General features: G+C 41.1%; 1 protein-coding gene and 2 non-coding genes across 4 annotated transcripts in view; 2 read left to right on the plus strand and 1 right to left on the minus strand.

Moving 5' to 3' along the window:
* LOC105923431 (F-BAR and double SH3 domains protein 2) overlaps nt 1-22,340 on the plus strand; it is a 95,042-nt gene that overhangs the window by 20,230 nt on the left and 52,472 nt on the right. For both annotated transcript variants that reach the window (XM_012859408.3, XM_012859409.3), the window contains exon 3: nt 7,379-7,424. In XM_012859408.3, the coding sequence (XP_012714862.2) occupies nt 7,379-7,424 (46 nt within the window). The remainder of the gene's footprint in view (nt 1-7,378; nt 7,425-22,340) is intronic.
* Nucleotides 2,797-2,870, plus strand: trnat-agu. Its single transcript has one exon. It is a non-coding gene; the product is annotated as a tRNA-Thr (tRNA).
* On the minus strand, nt 4,204-4,276 carry trnam-cau. Its single transcript has one exon. It is a non-coding gene; the product is annotated as a tRNA-Met (tRNA).

Below are 22,340 nucleotides of genomic sequence, written 5' to 3' on the forward strand. Positions count from 1 at the left end.
ACTTAAGACTGGCACATGTAGTCTGATTCCACATACCCTTACTCTTCATATCCCCCTGGCAGATTTAGATTTAAAGTAATCTTTTCATGTGATCAACATGTTTTCTTATCACTGGCCAAGCCAGAGTCCAGTAGATAATCTGTGGAGGGAGTTAAAGACTAGGGTGATGGCAGGAAAGCCGCACAACCTCAAGGACATGGGGCTCATTGCAAAAGATGAGTTGTCAAAAAAATAACAGAGGAGACATGCAAAAAAAGCTTGTCAGCCTGTAAAACAAGTATTTGATTGCTATAAGGCCAATACATTCTTTTCCATTGATTATTTTAAGGGTACGATCAAAATGTCAAACATTTTTTCATTAAAATTTAAATTCAGATTTTTATATATATATATATATATATATATATATATATATATATATATATATATATATATATATATATATATATTATTATTATTTTATTATTATTATTATAATTTCTTTTTTTTTTTTTTTTTTCAAAACCAAGCCTTCTTTTACATTGTATTATCATCTTTTGGGAGAGTCACATCTCATTCCCTATCATCAACAAACTTCTAGGTTCAGTTACAAAACCTGCCTGGGGTATGAATAATTTTGGCCTTCAGTCTAAAAGCTCAGGTTGCATATGTTACCCCAGCCAACCTAGGAAAAAAAAGTAGTAAATAATTCGGTTTGCAAAATCTTCTGGTGTTTTGCTGTGTAGCACATTATCCAAAAAACACTCAACTGCCTTTGACATTTATTAGTGTATGAATTATGTAAGTAGCTTTAAAAGTAGGAGCAGTCTTCCCTGCCCCAGCATTATGTATCTACCAGTGTAGGTCAGAGGCAGCTCGCTCTATATTTTAAATTATGAGAAACCTCTGTGTCCAGTTTTACCTCCTACTATTTAATTGATATAACTAAAAAGGCAGATTTTATAATTTAATTTGTCAGATATTTTCTTTTCATCTGGGATCATAATCTTACCACTGCCTTTGGCTAATAAATATTTTTCAGTCAGAAGGGACCTCTAAAGCCAGAGTTATGCTGAGAAATAGTTTCAACATAATTTTTACTGCTGCTTTGGACGTGCTACACTCAGGGCAGTTCTCCTTCTGAACAGTAGGCGATGCTGTGAAGAAATCGGCGTCATCCAGAGGAAGTACATTTAGAAAAACAAAGGAGCCCTGTGAAAACCCACCGGGTCTTAAATGGGGGAACGGAATCCTGCTGGATGTCAATACTGGAAATGGATTGGGTAAGGTGTAAGGAGCTAATGGATGCCACATAACATAACGAAAAAGAAAAAGATCAACACAAAGGGATTAATCTGAAGTCACACAGAAAGTGAAACTGAACCGGTAGGCTGGTCCGATTTGCTGAAATGTCATTGCAGTGACTCAAAATAGTCCTCAGTAGTTAGTAAGACCCCCCACATGCTCTTATGTGTGCCTGACACCGTTGGGGCATGCTCCTTATGATAGCATAGACGTTCTGGGGTATCTCCTCCAAGATCATGACCAGGACATCACTGAGCTCCTGGGCATTGTGAGTTCCAGCCTGGTGGCGTCAGATGGACCTAAACATGATGCCCTAGAGATGTTCTAGGGGGTTTCGGTCAGGGAACCGTGGAGGCCAGTAAATGGTATCAATCCCTTCACCCTTCAGGAACTGCCTGTACAGTCTTGCCACATGAGGCCAGGCCTTAGATGGACCCAGGACGCAATGCTCCAGCGAAGGGACAATAGAATTTAATCCAATTGGCAGTCAGGGTTCAGTTTGTCCTGTACTGATCTGCATCCCTCCATGGATGTGCCTCCTCAGACCAACACTGACCTGCCACCAAACTGATCAATGCTGCAGGCAGTAGAAAGTTCACTGCAGCTTCTCCAGACCTTTTCACGCCTGTCACGTGAGCTCAGAGGGAACCTGCTGTCACCTGGGAAAAGAACAGGGCCACAGTGCTGATTCTGATAATTCTGGTGTCCTCTGGTAAATCCCAGTAGAGCTCTAGTAGCGGCTGTCTGTCCTTCAGGCCACACTCATTAAGTTTGACCACCTTTGCAAGTATTGCTTAAATGTTACCACCAGCAGTGATGCTGACCCTGGTCAAATGCATAACTACTGAAAACCAGTCACAAAAAATGGGTGGCCTTCACCTGCAAAACCATTCCTGTTTTTAGTGTTGTCTCATTGTTGCCCCTTTGGTTCGCCCGTTGTTCATTTCATTAACTGAGTAACAACCCCGTCTACTACTGGACTGACCAGCTCAATATTCAGTAGTTTACCTCACCTACTGAACTCTGATTAAAAAGTGTTCCTGTAAACTTTCTGACCAGAGTATATTGCTCATATACAACTATAATCACCCACTTTGCTCTTGTTTATTTTATGTTTAGTTTTAGGTAGCATTTTCTTTAGCCTTTTGTAACATTTTGCCCAGTAATATTCGGAAAACATGCACTGGTTATATTATTGTTGTATATTGTCAGCAGTAATCCACATGGTCCTCTGTCTTTCCACATCGCAGTGCCCCCACCTCCGTTTGTTAATTTTACCATCCCAATCACAAACATCTATACCAGGCATATAATCGCGCTCATGCGACAAGGATTGCAGATTGGTACTTTCAACTCTTCAAATGCCTGTAAAAATAAACATGCATTAAAATTCCACTGTGCTGCTCTTCCTGTTTGGCAAGCACCGTGCATGACTACCTGTCAAAAGCAGTGATGGACAGAGGCACAATGGGGAGGTTTAAGGTGTGTTGATGATGTGTTGAGTACTTGTGGGGCGCTGTGGCTTAGTTGGTTAAAGCGCCTGTCTAGTAAACAGGAGATCCTGGGTTCGAATCCCAGCAGTGCCTTTTATTTTTAAACTGTCTTTTCCTAGTTTTAACTTAGTAGCCTGGTTCCTAATGAAACCATGGTGGCAGAAAAAGACCTTTGATGGCTGGTTTTAGAGCACAGCAGTTTCTGATTAATGTGCGCTGAGCATGTTTTGTTGTACGTTTTCAATTGATACATTTTAAAGTGATTGGCTGAAACCAACCTTTGGTAGGCGGGCACTAGGTGCCGCTTCGTCCAATCAGCTCAGAGAGTTCTGCTGGAATTCCCTCCTTTCCCCAAACGGATAAAAATGGAGCAGTCCCAGATTGTTAATGTGCAGATTTGGAGTCGGGCTGGCCAGGTTAAGTTAAAGCAGAAGTCTGAAATATGGAGTGTGAAGAGGAATGGTGTTAGGACAGTCCTTTAGACCAGTCAGAGACACAGCCCTATGTCCTCACATACGGTGGTACCCAATGGGACATGTGGTCCTGACTGCTGCATCTTGTCCCTCAGAAGTCACGGCTGGATGGTATTTAAAGCACTGTTCCACGACTTTGGTACTTTCCCCCAGCTTCAGTTATATGTTAAACATGTATCCCATAATGCCACACAGTTGATCAGAGAAGTACCTCAGGAGCTGATACCGTCCTGACCTGCACCCTGTTAATCCCACTGAGCTATATAATACATTGGAGTGCTGATTTTGCCGAAAAACTGAAGTCACTGGCCGCCATCTTGCTACTCCCTACTCTCACAGAATCCTGTAGGATTTGCTTGGAATAACAAGCAGTTTTCTGGCTGTGTGAAAACGTTTCACAGGTAATTCTACAGTCAGTGGATATACTAACACTATCAACTACTAGGAAATTAGGTGCTGAAATATTTTACATGTTATTCATATTAAATATATATAAATGTATATATAAGTACGTGTATATGTATATATGTATATATATGTATACACATATGTAAATATATGTTTTTGTATATTGTTATTTATATATTTATAAATTTTAAACATATATATTTAAATGAATAAAATGCAAAATATTTCAGCACATGACTTTCTCACTACTTGATATTTTTAGAACATAACATAAAAGTATATGGCATTTGACATTTTAAAAGTCTTAAGCCCCCCTGAACATGAGAAAATCCTTGTTATTCGATGCTGTAGCGCACATATTCCCTAGTTACTGGGGGAAATAGGGAGTACCAATATGGCGGCTGGTGGCTTCAAAGCGACTCATTCAAACAGACGGTGATTAGCACTCCAGTGTATTATATAGCTCAGTGGTTAATCCCCTAAATTGAAACGGACAATGTGGGGGTGGCCTGAAGCTCTCTGCAGAACCTGCTCAAAAAGAGGAATGCCCCGTGTGAGGCTCGAACTCACGACCTTCAGATTATGAGACTGACGCGCTGCCTACTGCGCCAACGAGGCCTGCAGTGTCCCCTCCCCAGTACTGAAACCCAAACCCGGATGTGTCTATAGTTTGAGGGTGCGTCTCGGGTTTCAGGCGATAGAGAAGGGGGCGTGGGGGGGTGGGCTGAACATTAACAACTGCTGAGGCGGTAGACCAGAAGCAGGGGTTGGTACCTCTGTTCTGGTATCTCTGCTTCATCATTTAAATCTGTGCTCTACATTTAGTCTATGATTCTAGAAATCTTAAGCAGTCCATGGCCCTGTCCCAGTACTGCACGCTTCTATGAAGTGTGCACCTGGTAGAAGTGCACTTAAAGTCTTGAGTGCGCAGGTTACAAGCATCCAAAACGGGAGGACTGGGACACTAACGGGTTATGTCATCAACTTGTGCCTCTGTGTCATAACTGCAGTACCAAAAATGACGAGACCATTGCTGTTGTTGCCTTCGTTACTGCTAAAAATCATTAGAAATTGCAACAAGCAATCGTTTTGAGGGGAATAAATCGCAGGAACCGGAATTTGAGAGGATTGGGCATATCAGAGCGGGTATTGCCACAAATGAGAAATGAATGGATAATAATATTGTTAAATATGTACCCAAAATAAATATAAAACAACAAAGAAATACATGTAATGAGCCTTTTATTACTGATAGCACCTTGATATGACATTGCTTTATTTATTTTTTGTTACAGAAAATAAGCAAAAGATAATAATAGACATAAATATTTCTTTTATTGTATGTTTTATAACTTTGTCAACAGTTGCTGTGAGGTAAGAAAATCAACATCGCAAGCATATCTGGTTGCTTGTTCAGAAACACATTTTCAGAAAAAACAAAAGTCAATAAACATGCAAAACATTACTTGGTGCTTTCAGACATTTTAAAGAGCAAATACATCAAACAAATTTAACAAAGCAGAAAGAATAAAATTAAACTTCTGTTTTATAATTAAAAATAACTACTATATTTGTTTTTTAAGAAACAAAAAGTCATCTATTTAAGGCGGCAGTATGATTTTAGATCAAATATTTTCACCTTCTGGCTCCCAACGTGACATGCAGCAATGAATTGTGGGTAACACACTTCAGTGAAGACCGCATCGATGCGGACTTCACCAAAGTGTGGATCGAGGGTGGGGCGAAATGCCACTCTGAGGAGTCGGGACACTGCGCACGCACAGCCTCAGCGGGAACGCGCATTTGAGGGCCGCAAGGGTGGAAGTGCGAGTATTGGGACAGGGCCCGTGTTTGATAAATAGCTGTAGCATCTCAAGGGAAAGGTTTGACAAGGAGGACTGCCCTATTTGTCTGCCCTGTAATTTGCACAGAGAGAATTGACTGTAATTACCCTGTCTGCACCGCACTGCTCTGTCTTTATGGGTCTTCTTCCACTGTTTCAATTTAATTGTGCATTCTGTACACATTTAGTTGTGTAGAAAAATATTCAGAGTATTATGACACCTTGAAAAAAAAAATCTTTGAGTTGCTTTTAATCGTTGACCAAACCACATAGACTATGAGTGAATACATTAATAAATGCAAGTAAAGATGTTTTAACCTTAATTATTTAACATTTGTATCATCAATCATCTAAATTACTTTTTTTTTTTTTACAGATTTTTAAATTTTTAAATTTTTACTTTTGATTTTAGTCAAAAAGCTGCTCAAAGGTGATTGAAAGGGCCTTTTTCCAAGAAGGTCGGGCTGTTCCTGGTTCCTAACGAAGCTGAAAACGGCTGTAGCCATATTGAACGTCACCTAACATCTGCATTGTTGCAGAGAAGCAGATGTTTTTAGCCCAAAGCTTTGACTTGGAGTTTTTTTCTTTTTGTTTTGTTTTTGGTCTAGATAAATGAGGTCTTATGCCATCTCCTGTCCGCACACCCGTTATTACTTTTACAAAACAACCGTCGTCTTTTAGTCTCGATAAGCTGCAGCTTAAAGGAAGAGACTTTGATCACGTAGCCTTTTAGCTTGCAATGCTAACTCCTTTTGAGACTGTCACATTGAAACAGGATTCAGAGTTTTCCCAGGACCTTTCAAGCATCCACTTACATGGTGTGCCAGCTGGTGGCCCTGATCATTACGAGCTGTGTGAACTTCAAATGGCCTCTCAGATTTTTTTTTTCTGTTTTTTCAATGTAAGCCATTAGTCAGCATTATGCCAAATTAGAACATGCAAAGAAAGATCAGAAACTATGTAGCGTTTATACGCTGCTGTGGCTTAGTTGCGGCTTGCCGTGTAAACTGACACGCTTATTTGCAGGCTTTTTCAAATTTTCACACATGAAGCCATTACAACGTAAAGACGGGGCTTATATGAAGTGCGCGTATGTAGTCAGTGTAATACCTGCAGAGACAGATTAGCGAACTCTCCGCTCGGTGGAGGGGAAAAAAAAAGAAGAAGAGGATTCCTGCTGTGTGTTTGCATTAGGAAGGGAGGATAACTCTGTCCGGAGAAGATTTAACACACTCATGAGAATCGTGAGCGATGCTGCACAAGCTTCAGAAAGCCGGTACAACAAAGTTTTCATGTGATGAGACATTCAAGTCCTTTGCTAACTTTACTTGGGCTGAGCGGCGACTACATAAATCATCTGAAGAGGAATATATTTTCCTGCAGTGTGCGGAGGAACGGTTTCAGCGCTTGGTCTTCTGCGTAAACCGTTTTGTTTTGTGTTTCCACCAAAGTAGCGGGCCGTTATTTTTATCACTGTGTGCGATCAGGCGCTGCAATGTTGTGCCTTCTCATCGTGAACATTCCTGAGCTTTGATAAGAGCTTCCGCCGTCTCCCATGCCGCGTTGCAACAGAGGGGGGGCACGACGAGAACTCGTACGGGTAGGGAACTTTTTTTGCGAGTCAGAAATGTTGCAGTTATTTTTAGGGAGATCAGTTAAGATCGGCTTTGCTGACATAGAAATGTTTTAAGCTGTGAAAACACACCGGTTAAGTCCTTCCTTGCATATCAGACCAGGATCAAACGTTTCCCTCGCAGCTTCCTGTCAAATCTAATTCATCTGATTAAAAACTGCGCGGTGGGAAATTGGGTTTTGGTTTTTGCTCCTCGCTCTGATGCCGGTCGCTTAAACGAGTCTGTTTTTTTTAATGTCTGCAGGAGCTACAGTATGAAGAAAGGACAGCTGGAGCGGGACTATGCACAGGTAAGACTGGCTGGACTCCTGTTGGATGGAGACGTCTCATTTGTTTACTGTTAATGAATCGTGTCTGAAGATCTGTGGGAAATAGAAACACTTGAGCCCCAAGCTGACATTATCAACACTTGTCAGATTATCTTTATCTAAGGTGATGTTTAGGCTGTTGGAAAACGTTTGTGAAAGAGGAGCTGTGGAGGGAGCAACAGATTAGGGTGATGGCACGGAGGCCTTCCAGCCTCAAAGACCTTGAACTCATCCCCTAATTGGAGCCTGAACATCTGCTAAATTTCAAATGTACGAAAATGTATTGAGAGCAAAAATTGCCTTATTCAGGCTAAGGTTAAATCTCACGTAAAAGCTAGCCTGCTTTATATGACAGTGGTCATTCTTTGAATTGAACGTAGATTGTAAAAAGTAATTTGTTGTAATGTGCTGCTACCCGAGGTGGTGGGAAACGTTCAAAATGTCCCGAGGCAGCTGAGTCAGTCGTTTTAAAATGTCTTTTTGTAAGGTTTGGTGGCACTAGTTACCTTTTAATCACTAGTTTCTGAACAGAAAGAAGGGCAGAGAGATAAACCAAAATTCACTGATATCCCCAGAAGGCAAAGATGCGAAGGCAGAAAATAGGAGCGCATTAAGCAAAAAAAAATAATTGTCACATGATAGGAAAAGACATGAAGCCAAAAGGACAGTTGATGTAGAGGGATTTAGTGGAGATTATTAGTGTTTCATATATGTTATGCTATTCAGCCTATTTGTTTGCATTCAGTAACCAAATAGGTTTATGTTTTGTTATATTTTATATGTCCAAGTTTAATAATGTGAGAAAACCACAATTTTTGTTTATTCAGTCACTATTTAAAACAAGTGGCACAGTAAACTGTTAAAATGTAATGACGTCCCTCTTTTAAAATTCAACATATTGTAAAAAAAAAAAGAAAAAAAAACTCTTGATACAGGAGAGAAAATGGCTGCTTATCATTTAATTGTTAGTTGATTGATAAGATCAATCAACTTTAGATTAACACATTAATTGATAACTTAATTAACTCCCTAATATGGTAATGTAAAGTGACTTGGATAAGTATTCATGTGCATTTAAAGCTATAAATATCAGTGTATTTCGTTGGGACTTTATTTGATAGTCCAGCCTGAATTAGTGCATAAGAAGTGGAGGTTTTGATTTTTTTTTTTTTTTGCAAAAGTAACTGTGATGTGCATTTATAGTTTGCTTTCGTGAGTTTTTTTTACTTGTGCATTGACAGTTCACTGTAGATCCACCTGCAAGTCACTTGGCTTATGTCTCTTATAACTCTCAACATCCACAGACTGAAATCTAATTCATTCTTTGTTGCAATTTTCAAACCCGAACACAGATTATCAACTAGATTTAAGTCTGAACTTTGACTAAGCCATTCTAACACAAGAACATTCCTATTCATGTGTTAGAATCTGGGTCCAGGTGCTAGAAAATTAATGGAAGGGGAACCTCTGTTGTGTTTTCAGGTCTTTTGCAGTCCCAACGGGTTTCCTGTTAGGATTTTTCTGTATTTAGCCCCATTTATCACCCAATGAACTCACATGAGCTTTCTTGTTCCTTTTTAAGAAAAGCGTCCCCACAGCATGATACCATTACCAACATATTTTACTGTAATGACGGTGTGTCCAGGGTGATATGTAGTGGTGTTTGTGTAACACCCATAGCGTTTCTATTACACAAGAAGCTCACTCTACGTACAACCCTCTAACTAGAGCAGAGTCTACCAGTCTATCATTCTGTCCAGGGTTCTCGCCAGCGCATTTCAGCGTAATGGACCATGACGCTGAAATTTGACCGTTACACGTAACGGGTTAGGGTTAGTCAGTACAACGACATGGACGTTTGAGAGCAACATAAAAGAGTCAGTAAAGCTCTTGAACATGCGTCAGCGTAGCTATAAACCCCCTGGACCACATGAGCTAACGCTAACTTTTATTGGCTTGATGAACATCCCCTTCAGGCTGCACTACGCAAGTAGCAGAACAATAGACCAGCGATACCTCGACTGATCATAGATAATAGGAAGGGCACAAACAGTGACGGTGAGTTTGTCTTCCATTGTCAACTTCCCAGTTTTTATTGTCCGTGTGTCCTGTTGGAAAATCCGCCACTACGTCACATAGAGGGGTCTCTCTGATTGGTTGACGCTCTGGGTCCAGGTGCAAAAGTTCAGACAACTCCAACTCCAATGTCTGCTGCTCCAAACGCTCAGACGTGCCGCACCGACACTCAAAACGCATCGCAGGACCTCTCAACACTCCTAGAGGCGCCTCCTCCATAGACTCTGCATGTAAACCAGATGCCCCTGCCACTGAAAACGTGTTTGGTGTGAGCACACCATTATGACTTTCCGCTGCTTGGTTTTTCTGTCACTTCCCAATTGTGCATCACTTTGCTTGGTCTATGGCATGAAACCTCAACATCATCCATTTACGCTTGTGGCTGCAAGCTGGCAGATGTAGCCTGTAGATAAAGCCAAAACACCGTATTTTCCGGACTACAAGTCGCTCCGGAGTACAAGTCGCACCAGCCATAAAATGCATAATAAAGAAGGAAAAAACATATATAAGTCACGCTGGAGTATAAGTCGCATTTTTGGGGGAAATTTATTTGATAATATACAACATCAAGAACAGACATGTCATCTTAAAAGGCAATTTTAAATAAAAATAGAATGGAGGCAACAACAGGCTGAATAATTGTACGGTTAGCTTACGCTACATGACACAACTGAGAACGTGCCTGGTATGTTAACATAACATATTAAGAGCTATTCAGATAACTATAGCATAAATAACATGCAAAGAAGTTAACCAAAGCGCCCGTGTCACTCCAAATAACTAAAATCCAGTGAAATCTTCATCCTCGGTGTCACTTTCAAATCACTCCGTTAACTCCGGAGGTAGAAGATGCGGCACTTCCGCTTCTACGTCGCTTACGTCTGATTCAACACAGGCCTAGAGCGCCCTCTTGCGGTTTGGTGTGAAAATAACAGCTGTAATGATATACCGGTAAAAATGTGTAATAATTTCACACATAAGTCGCTCCAGAGTATAAGTCGCACCCCCGGCCAAACTATGAAAAAAAACTGCGACTTATAGTCCGGAAAATACGGTAATCCATCCTTCTATCCGTCCGTCCGTCTATTGGGGACCCTAAGGCGTTCTCAGGCCAGGCGGGGTTCATATTCCCTCCAGCAAGTTCTGGGTCTTCCCCGGAGCCTCCTCCCGTTCAGACGTGCCCAAAAAACCTCCAAAGTTAGACGCCCAGGACGCATCCTGATTAGATGCCCAAAATTCCTCAACTGCCTCCTCTCACTGCGGAGGAGCAGTTGCTCTACCTCAAACTTCCCCCGGGTTGAGCGAGCTTCTCACCTCACCTCTGAAGCTAACCCTGGCCAAGCCTCCGGAGGGAGCTCGTTCCGGCTGCTTGTTCCTGGGGGATCTTGTTCCTGCTTGACCATAGGTGAGGTTCGGCACGTGTGGTGAGGGATAAAGGTAGAGCTTTGACCGGAGCGGCGCCCGCATCACTGCAGAAGAAGCCCCCAATTTATCTGTCCAGTTCTGGGATAAATCTCCTGCTTCTCCTTCGCTTTAGGTAGATAATGACTCCCAACCCAGAGGGGGCAGTTTCAAAACATGTTTTTGTTTTTCTTGTTTTTTTTCTTTTTTTACCACCGGTCTTATTACACAGATACAAAAAAGACAAGGGAGGCAGAAAGGAGTGCGGCAAAGGCAGAATACGCCTGTGTGTGTGCCTTCATTTGCATGGTTCTTCAATGATTTGGTTTCCCGTGGTCACACTGACAGATTTCAGGTGCTCATTATCCACCCCCAACCCCCCCACCCCTTTTGCCCATATTGCCTTGCCTGCCCTCCGCCTCTCGATGCTCTCCCCGGCACTGTCTGCTCCACCTTAGGGATGGAGGCTGCCTAGCAACAAGCCCTCTAATCAGCAAGACAATGGAGTTCCTCCTAATTGTAGGTGCATGTTTGTGTGGGAACGTCAGAGAACAATGGACTTTTAAAAAAAGATATTTTTTTTTTTTAGGGGAATCCTTACAAGAAGCTGGCATTTAACCTGCATTGTCATTTAAAATAGTAATTTATTCCAAGGGTGTCTTTGCCTTTTACTGCTCTTTCCCATAGACCACTCAGAGAACCAACAACTCGAGATAATCACGACTATTGGTTGTTCCAGTGAAGAATTGGAATAGCTTTAAGGAGGATTTAATGCGGCTCAGAGAGAAAATGGCATGTGCAGTAAAGAAAACAGTCCTAGAGGAATAAGCTGGGGGCATTTGAGTGGGAGGACAGCGAAATGCCTCAGTCCTTTCAGTTTGCCCGAGCAGGCGTCTCCTCGCGAGGGAGTCGGCTGCAATTACCAGCAGCCAATCAAGGAATCCGTGTCCTCTGTGGATGTGAGTGTGTGTTTTGCATGTGAGAGTCAGCGCCTCGTCTCATGTTCCCCTCCTCCGACATCAACATTACAGGAATAGTTTCAGGCTGAGGTCACACTTCACTGTTCAGCCCAAAAAGGCCTGCCTGCCTGGCTGCCTGCTTTCTGCGGCTGCCGCTCTGTTCTTCTGCTTGGGCAGACACACGGCGCACTGTGACATATATCAGAGTTAATACGATGGGGGAGTGGAGGTTATGTAAGGTCTGTGTGGCTTTATGCGTAGTGGGAGCTGCAATTCCTGTTCATAGTGGAGGATTTACAGGAAATGTATTTATTTTTTCAAATGTGCGGCAACTTTTAAGCTTCTGGTCCTTCATTTACGCCTTTTCTGTCTTGTTTCCTCTCACCACCGAATGTGCTACATAGCAAAGGTTTGCACGGACATCGGGAATGTAGAATTTACTGATCTTGGATTTTTGGTCAGCGATTGCTTGTCCTCATCACAGCTTGGTTCTGTGTACTTCGTATTCCTTCCCATCATCCAAAAATATACGTTAATCAGCCAGTCTACATTTCCCTCAGATTCTCACATTTGAGAGCAATTGCCTTCAAATGCCCTCATGTTCGCCCATGCACCCCCCCTGTTACCCTGCACTTGTTAAGCATGTACAGAAGATGGATAGTTGGATGGATTGTTCTTCTCTAATTGAAATTATTAATTTGAACTGAAATTAGTATGCCCTGCTTCGTGCACTGGTTGGATGCACTTTTCCGAGAATACGTCGACCGTCACCGTTGATTTTAACTGATCTGAACTGACCTACCACACCCAGCGTTTTGTATGTGCACCAAAAAGCTAAATCTATGTAGAAGCATCTAACCAGTGCACCTGAACTGTTTATTTGGTGTCATCTCACATTATTGTCTTCTCCTTCACCTTCATATGGCATCTGTTAATCTACGCTGGTAAACCCGTCGGGTCTATAAGCGAAATATGTCAGTGTCTGAATAGTGATGTAGCTCGTGAAACATGAATTTATCGTTGATGCTACAGCACCATCAGGGGACCCAGCGTCCTGTTCACTGCGCCGCTGACTGCCTGCTCTGTGACGCAGCCGCGTGTTTGTCTGCGCGTGTAGCTGAGGACGGTTTAAATGGTCACTGTTAGGCTTGTCTAGTTAAATCCTGACCAGGCAGAACACAGATTAATGTCAGATTTGAACCAAGCCCTTGTCCCGCATCGATTCAGCAGATTTGGTCCAGATAGTAAAGGCAAATTATGAACCCATGAGTCTTACGGAATCAGAAAAGCAAAATAATAAACTCTGTGTGAGGGTCGAAATGTTAATGCATCGCCAATAAGGGTTTTCTTTAAGGCATGACCAAAGAAATTTAGCTATAAACAAGTTATTTTGCATTAGGAAACAATATTTGAGTTTCTTTTCATTTCTGTCTATTCTATTAGTTTTTTTTAAGTAGTGATTGGAGTGAAATTGTCTGTGAAAAGGATTCTCATGGGGCTCATTGAGATTGTTTTCACTTGACTCTTGATATCCTTAATATATTGGAATACGTTTTAAAACGAGAAAAACAGTCATGAGAAAGTTTTTTATTTTCCCCTTACTGTTGGTTCACACACACACCTATATACACACACAGACCTCACTAGCAACACCTTCCTTATGGTATTAGGGCGCTGTCAGCTTTAATCTTCTCCTAAACAAATCATCTCTCACTCCGCGCGAGTCCTCTTCCTTTCACACTCGTCTCCATCACCTCCGACTTTACCGCAGCTCGTCCTCAGCCCATGAAGAGGTCAGAGTCGAGCGAAACCGACACACACACACACACACACACACACACACACACACACACACACACACACACACACACACACACAGCCGCAGGAGCAGAGAAGCGCAGACAGGAAGAGAATCAATTTCATTGATTGAGGAGGAAGTTGAGAAAGTAAAGGGGCTGAACAGAAAGACTGGCTAATAGCAGGGAGAAATCAGAGAGACGACAGGCAGGTAGAGACCGAGAAGACATGACAAGAGCCTCAGAAAAGAGGAAGCAGTGAGATTAAACACAATGCAGAGGTATCAAGGTGACTTTAGATAGTTCATTAGCAGAATGGGAATAAAAAACACAGCCTTCTTAATGGATTGAGTAAAGCACACAAGGTGAAACTGAGAGCTTTAACAATAGCAGCCTGTCCATTTTAATCTGAAAGACTGTTTACCTTTCGCACCTTACTTGCTGTGTGGACCAATAAAAGCTCTGGCTACAAATCGTAGTTTCAGAGGGTTCTGGAGTTTTTGTCACTATTTTCTGTTTTAATGTGCGTAGCTTTCGCTTTGTTGATACAAACCATGTAAGATTTGATCAGTTTGTGTATTTTGGGATTAAAATTTCAACCCATTTCCTTTCAGGATTTCTTTGTTTTGTTTTTATGAAAAACAGACTTTAGTGGCCGTTTAGCCGCTTACAGTTTGAGACAGTTGCTGAGGATTTGTTCAGCTGGGAGAGGATAAAGTTAATAATGGCATTCATAAAAATAATTGGGAGATTGATACTTAATATTTCTATAGGAGTCGTTAAAAGAGAATTTGTGTATTTTGGTGTAAATTTAACGTTTACAAGTCTTTAATTTAAAAAAAATTAAGCAATCTGAATTCTTACTACTTTTTCCTCCTTAAACACAGACTTGCACTGCATAATATTTCTATGGCATTCCTTAAAATGGCATTTTTTTTTTGTTTCAAAAGCTACAGTCGGTGCAATTTAGTTACTTTGTACAAAAAACATATAAACTGATCAAAGTCTAATTTTTTTAACTCCCAGGTTTAAAAACCAGCCCCCGCTCCCACCCAAATTTGTTTAGGTCTGAAAAAGAAAGTTTTTCTTAAAGGTGCATAGCCACGTTATTTAACTTTTTTTATTTATTTATACATCAATAGCTCACTCTGGTTGCGTACAAAGTTTTTATGAAAGATTATCTCGTCCTGCAGCCGTATTAGTTATTATTTTGGCGTTTCACGCTTTGTTTTTGCTCCATTTGTCAGTAAATAAAGCCTTACCAGTTTATTTGTAATAACAGAGGAAGTACAACACTACGCATGCGCAGCAGGGGATAAACAAGTGTTATGCCATAAGCTGGTTGAATATGCTTATTATTATTATTAATTATAATTTGGTATTATAATTTAAATAATAAATCATTCAACTCAAAATTCCGCTATAACAAATATAGTTCAAATGGTGGTGATGTTAGCTATAAGCTTATAAGTATTTATACCACTAATGCATTAGTTAATTTGCTGTTATGAACTCATTTATGCTGGAATAAATGATCAGGTCGGGCTATTAACCGACCAGGTTTATCCAGCAGGCTGTGAGAACCCCAATGTAACTGCAATTAGAGTTTAAATCCTTATTCCTTATCACCATCCAATGATATTGTCTCTGTATTAATATCAGATGTTAACTCCAAAGGAGGTTAGCTCTGATTTCTGAATAACCATGTAACTGTGAATTGGACTGAACACAAAACAATGTCTATTCCGCAGTGGTTGGTTTTATTGAACCAAAAGCAATTCCCTGTTACAGTAATTCTCTGATTCAAACAACTTTGGAATTCTTACTCATTACTAAACTAAAACATGCAAAAATATATATGTAGAAATAAAGAACAAACAAAAATAAACAATGGATTAAAATGAGCGGTTAGCAGATCTTAACTTAACTCAAAGTTGTTTAACACCGCCCTCGAAACACCGGCATTTCACGTATCAGCATTGATAGACAGAACAGCTTCGGGAATCTCACTGGACGCTTTGATGTCTTACACAAAGCTAGTTCAGCTAAGCTACCTACAGTTCAGATACACGTCACCCTCCCAAGATGGCTGCTACGATGACGTATGAGGGGAGGTCCTAATGACGTAACCACGCTTACGCTGATAGGATAATGCCTCGCTTCGAGAGGGGGGCAGCTAACTGGGAGTTTAAAGCAAAGCCCGCGACTTGAGCTCGGACAAAGAAATTAAACTGATAAGAAGCGAAAAGAGAGAGAGGGGGGAAGCAGGGAAGAAGATGGAAAGGAATGAAGCAGTAACCCACGGCGGGGTTCTTGACGGATCACAAATCAACACAGCAAATCAATTGTAAAATGCATGCACATACAAAGAAAATGTTCAGCAAAATAATTCCAACTTTGTTGTGGAATAAAAGCATTAACCAACACCTACAAAGTTCTACCGCCTGCCCAGGCACTTCTAAACACCCTGTTGGTGAAACAGAAATAAAAGGGGAAAACCCCGTTACTTTGAGATGCCTCGGGGCTGGTCCGGAGCGCTCCGAGTGTGGCTTTCTGGACGCGCCTCGACGAGCGCAGTTGTCCACAGGCTGCAGCGAGACGGGGAAGAAGCTGCTTCGTTTCTTCCTCCGGGTTCAACAGTCGCTTTGTTGGCCAGACAAAGCGGGGTCCTCATCGATCACTGGGAGATGCGGCGTCTCTCAGTCTTTTGATCAGAGGGAATTTAAAAGTACTTATTTAAGTCGACCTCCTGTTATAAAAAGCAGGGAATAACCGTTGCGTCGAAAAATCTCGGTCCAGCGAGCAATCGAACACGTGGCGTGGGAATCACCCCAACGGAGACAGCTGTGTGTGTGTGTTCTCGGGTTGGCCAAAAGCCAGGGAAGAAGGAAGATTTTCGTGTGTGATCGGCTTTTATAGCCATCACCATAGCAACCTTATCTTGATCGGCGGCCATTTTGCCGTGTTGCGTGATGGGAGTTGGTGGCCATTTTGACCACATTGCATCATGGGTAACGCAGTCCGTTACGTCCCGAATTGATGCCCGCTTTCTGTCACGTCTGAACTGGCACAACACAAGGAAGCAGCTAGCATCTCCCAGCGAAACAATGCAGGTCTAAAATCCAGTTGGAGAAAAAAATCCAAGAGGGAAAAGACTGGAATGTTGTTGGGAATACAGTATAAATGTTGGCGTTCACTGAAGCGGATGCTAAACCTGCCGATCGCTCAGATGTGACCGCAGAGTTGATGGATGAGATTGAATGTGCTGATATGAGGCTCTCAAAAGTTACTGTAGATCGGTTTATTTAATCAATAACGGCTGGTCTTCGATCACGCCGAGCTGCCGCTTTACTGCGAGGTATTTCTGAGGCTCAGGCTCGGTCCGGCATTATTTAATGCTGTTTTATTATGATTATGATAGTTCTGCGATACTGCCGGCACATGGCGCCGTGTCTGTTTATATCTGGTCATCGCACTCGGTGCTGGGGTTATATTTATCCACAAAAAGGACCATCAAAACATTATCAGGATGGAGACTTGGTGTATATAACTTTATTTTATCATGGTCATAACGTGGCTATATACCATTAATGTTTTGTGAGTAAACCTTAAGTTATTCTCTTGTCGCCAGTAATTGTAGTGTCTCCCATGCACTACAATAGGAGACCAAGTAATTTTGCACTTATGTACCTGTAGATGCTTTATGAGGTTTAATGTGCATATAAAGATGAAAAGAATTACAGGATGTGACTAACTTGCACAAAATTCATAATATTCAACCTCTCCTCTTTTGTTCTCTTTTCCCTTTGTCTGTCAACCTCTCTCACTGAAACACACACGTCCAGTCAGGACATCCTGCTGTCAGGGCACCGTGTTTACCGCCGTGACCACACAACAGGATGTGTGTTAACTTTGCATCATTGTTTAACTATATGTGTTTGTTTAAAAAAAAAAAAAAGAGTAATTTGTACCTCAGCTCAGACTCATGGAAAGACTGAGGGTTCGCTCTAGCAACGCGCCATTGAAGTGGCTGTCAGGTGATGACAAGAAAAAGGAGGAAGGTGGATGGAGGAGAAAAAAGTTCCAAAGGGGCTGCATGAGAGAGAAGAGCGAGTAAAATGGCTATCTGGATGAAAAATGTAGACTATATGGCGGAGACGGAAAAAGCAGGAATGTCCAAGCAGAGGTGGCAAATGAGAGGCAGATGCAGGAGAATAAAAGAGCACCAAGTTGTTAAATGCTCCAGAGTCCAGCAGTCTGTCTTTGCCCAGATTGTCTGTCTCTGCGGTCATTTACAGTAGATTACAAGTCTGTCACCAGAGGACTTCAGTTGTCTGCTGGGCTAAAAGTAGCATCAGGAGGATGCAGACCTATAAATACTACTGTGTGCACCTGGACAATTAGCTGGAGTGGTAGGCCGGTGTGGACGTGGAAGCTATGGTCCTTTTGATGTCTGTAGGGAGATGCTACATATATTTTATCCGTCGGTGGCAGCAAGCATCCTCATGTTTGCTGCCGTTTGCCGCAGAGGCAGCGTCTTATAGAGAAAGGCCGGGCGGAAGAAGGCTGGGTCAGGTATTGGAGGGAGCCGAGTGCCACTGGGGATCGTGGTGGAGCAGTTTTCCTACTCCCTGATTGTTTTAGCATTTTGTCACATTGCAACCACAAACCCTGAATGTGTTTCATTTAAATTTGATGTTATAGAGCAACACAAGGTAGTGACTAATTATGCAAGAAAAATTAAACTAAATAAAAAGTGAAAAAATATGTCCTAAATTTGTCCTAAAAGTATCCTGATTGGTTAATGAGTCCATCTGCGTGTAGCGTAAATCCAGCTGTTCAGTCAAGGCCTCAGAGGTTTTTGGATTACAGTAGTGAACAAACAGCCTTGTAAAGACCAAGGAACACATTAACAGGTCAATGAGAACGCTGTGGAGAATTTAAACAATATGAAAAACGTTATTAACGTTGCACAGGTCGCTGTTCAGCCCATCAGCCAAAGGTTGAACGAGCACTGGCCCAAACGCCAACCCACCAAGACATGGCCGCCAACCTAAACAGCTCGGCCAGCCAGCTTGTTAGATTCAGCATACTCTTGCTCTCATGGCCTTTATCTAAGAGCGCCGAGAAGAGAACTTCTGCTGGAAGAAAGCAACGACAGGCGTGTGCCTTTTCCAAATCATGTCCAATCAACTGAATTTATCACAGGTGGACTCTCGTTAAGCTGTAGAACGATCTCATGAACGATCAGTGGAAACTACTTTCCTGACTGAGGCTGTGAATTAAAAAAAAAAAATCTTTAATATATTTGCATAAAACAAACAAAAAAAAATTCCCCACATTGTCAATATAGATTGCTGTGTGTGGAGTTTTGAGGGGGGGAAAATGAAGTGACTCCATAAGTCCATGAGCTTGATCTTAAAGTTTCAGAGCTTTTGAGATTCTCCTCGAGGATTTTTTGCTAGAAAGCAAAATTCATGCGGCCCAAGACCGTCACACTACTGTTCCTACATAGATATTTTTTTTTATTGCTGTGTTATTTTCATGCTGGAAATGACTGGATGCAAACGTTCCTTAATATTTCACTTTAGCCTTATTTGTCAACAGAACAATTTCCCCAAAGTTTTAGGAATAATTGAGGTGATTTTTGGGAAATGTGAGATGGGTAATTTTTTGTCAGCCCTGGTTTAGGCCCGTGAATTCTTCTATGGTTCCTTTTTTTTTTGCCCAGTGTCTGTCTATCAGAGAATGTTTAGCATTGATTTTAGCTGAAGCAAGTGAGGCCTACAGAGCTTTAGGTGTTCTTGATTCCCTTTTAAACCTCCTGGTGAGTAATCAGTGCAACCTTGAAATCATTTTGAGACGCTGGCCAGTCCTTAGCCACTGGTCTGTTTTATTCCATGGTGGAATAAAACAGCGAACTGTCACTGCGGATTCGCTGAAGTCCCAAAACCTTAGAAAGACTGAGATGAGACTTTGTTTCTCATTTCTTGAATGTAGTGTCTTGTAGTAGGGCTGGGCGATAAATCGATTTAATCGATTAATTCAAATTTACAATTCTTTAAGATTTCATTTTTGGAAAATCTGGATTTTATTTTGCCAATACACTCATTGGGTTTCCATGAAGAGAACAGCATGTGATGCTGAATATATGTTTAGGCAAATGTATCGTCAAAATATTGTTAAGTGGAAACTTTTTTTTTTACCATAATACGAGGTACTTCATTTACTTATTTACTTTTTTTTTAACTTAGTTTGAAGTTCACAAGTGCAGTGAAGCCTGTTCTTAGCTCAATGTGTACTTCCACTAGCAGCAAATGTTTTGTTATATTTTCATTGTTTATAATGGCACGGCTGCCATCTTGTTTTACAAGCATGTTTCAAAGCTTGTTTTTAGTTGCATTTTGAATTCAGGTCAACTCCCTGATGAAATGCTTGACATAAAAGCAAGATTTTAAAATAATTTCTTTAATTTCTTTTTATGAAACAAAAAGGAGGAAAAAAAATTGATTAATTGGATTTGGAATGATAAAATCTGAGATTTATTTTTTAATCCATATCGCCCAGCCCTATCTTGTAGTTCTCAGACAGTTTCTATTTAAGTAATTCTTGTTCCTATTGGTGTGATTTTGATCGGGCCTGGGTGAGGCTTGTAAAATTGCACTCAGCTTTCGAAAAAAGTATGTTAATCACAGTAAATGTTTGGGTCAGGGGATTACTTTTCAACATGGGTTTCTTTAGATGGATTCATTTATCTCAAAGTGAAATCATTAGAAAACTGCCTTATAAAAAAAAATCTAATTCAAATACATGTTTGCGCATTAGGAAGGACTGTACTTTCTTCTTTCTGCCTATTAGACTCCCTTTAACAAACTTGCTCAGAGTCTGGGAGGCTTTCATCACCACCGTTCACAGCTACTCCACCCTTCCCTCCAGGGTCAGAGAGGAAGAAAGGGTGACTATTCCTAAAGCAGACATGTTTCCTCATGCATGGGACAGAGCAGTTTCTGTGCTATGATTTTGTTTTGATTACATCTGAATTCTGCTTTTTGTAATGCTTTCTCTTCTCTTTGCCCCTGATCACCTCTCGCTGTTATTTTTTCTAAATAGGTATGGGCTCCACAAATGTTTAGGCAAGGTTTTTTTTCCCCTCCATTCTCTAACAGACATGCTGGCCAAGTCAGCCATTAGTGCAGCGGCTTAGGCTTACCCCCCATCTGATCTAGGTTATTTTGTTGTATGTAACTTGTATGTATAATGGCAAAAAAAATAACTTTTTTTTTGCTTTCCTAAAAGGAGTTCACGCTAGTTTTATTGCAGTCACTTTTGAGAAAGGCTGCAGTCTTGCACCGGCTTTGACAGTGAAGCTATACTTCTATGGAGTGAGTGTTGTTCCGATATTGTTGCAAGCAAAGAACACGTTGTGTGAATGGAAATTTAAAAAAATCCAATCTAGCAATTAATCTCTGAAAAACTTCTTAATCATAAAAAAGGTTTTTATATTTTCAATACATTTTTTTCCAAATTTCTCTTTTTCAGATTGAGATTTGACGAACTGCTTTCTTTTCAAGTTGAGATTTGCAGATCACATTCTCTTTACTTCTCGCTCTTGACGCGTAAATTGACCAATAGAAATGTTGTTAATGTCCATGCAGACCAATAGAAATGCGTCTTCACTCCTCGCTCCAGAGGAAAGCCCGCCCCCTGAAGTGAAGAAAACGGTTTGAAAATAATGCAATGCGTAAAACTCGATTTGAAAAAGAGAAATTTGAAGAAATAAAATGTAAATATAAAATCTGTAAAAAATAAATAAATAAATAATAATTTTGATAAAATAAAATCTGAGCAAACAGCTAAATTACTCTCAAAACCTTTTTTTTATAAAGACATTTGTCAAAGTTTAATTTCTGGATTGTATTTTTTTCAAATTTCCATTTGCAAAACATATTGGACAACAATATTGCCACACAATTAACTCCATATTCTTGTCATAGCTCGAAGCTGTTTTCTTTGTTAAATATTTTAATTTCAATTGTAGAAAATCAAAAGCTCAAACAATAGGAAGTTAAGATTTTGAATATGAGTTGCAAAAGTAACAGCAGGGACCATTTGATGTCCTGTTGAGAAAGAGAGGAGTATACCCACAGATCAACGGCAAATGGACAATTGGCAGGAAGGGCCGTAGCATAGATCCTTTGAGAAACCTCGTTTGCTGAAGACAGTAAATGAATCGCTTTGAAAGACGGGCAAATTTCTAAATGGGAACTGAGACCAGATGTCAATGCAAATCTGCAGGTGTGTGCTTCTTCTTCCCTAATCTGCTTTTGCCTGCATTGGGTTGTTCTGCTAGCTCGCTCTAGTTTATCAGCTGCTTCATTAATGAGGATTTTGCTCACCCATGCATCCATACACAAACACACACAGAGACACAAGTGCGGTGTCTCTGTGTCGCTGTGCTGACACACTGACCCAGTCTGCAAGATGTGGGCTATAGCCTTTCTCCCTGCCCTCAAGTTTCTGCCGGCGCACACAGCAGCGGATGGTCGATTCACTTATGCTGACTCGGACTTGATCTGAGGCATCCTTTAATAACATTACACTTTAAATCTGAAGCTGAAATATTCACCCGACTCAGTCTGCTATCCTGCGCTGATCCAGTCAGAGTT

The sequence above is a fragment of the Fundulus heteroclitus genome, chromosome 18 (genome assembly GCF_011125445.2).
Source record: "Fundulus heteroclitus isolate FHET01 chromosome 18, MU-UCD_Fhet_4.1, whole genome shotgun sequence".
In the NCBI taxonomy this organism is placed as follows: domain Eukaryota; kingdom Metazoa; phylum Chordata; class Actinopteri; order Cyprinodontiformes; family Fundulidae; genus Fundulus; species Fundulus heteroclitus.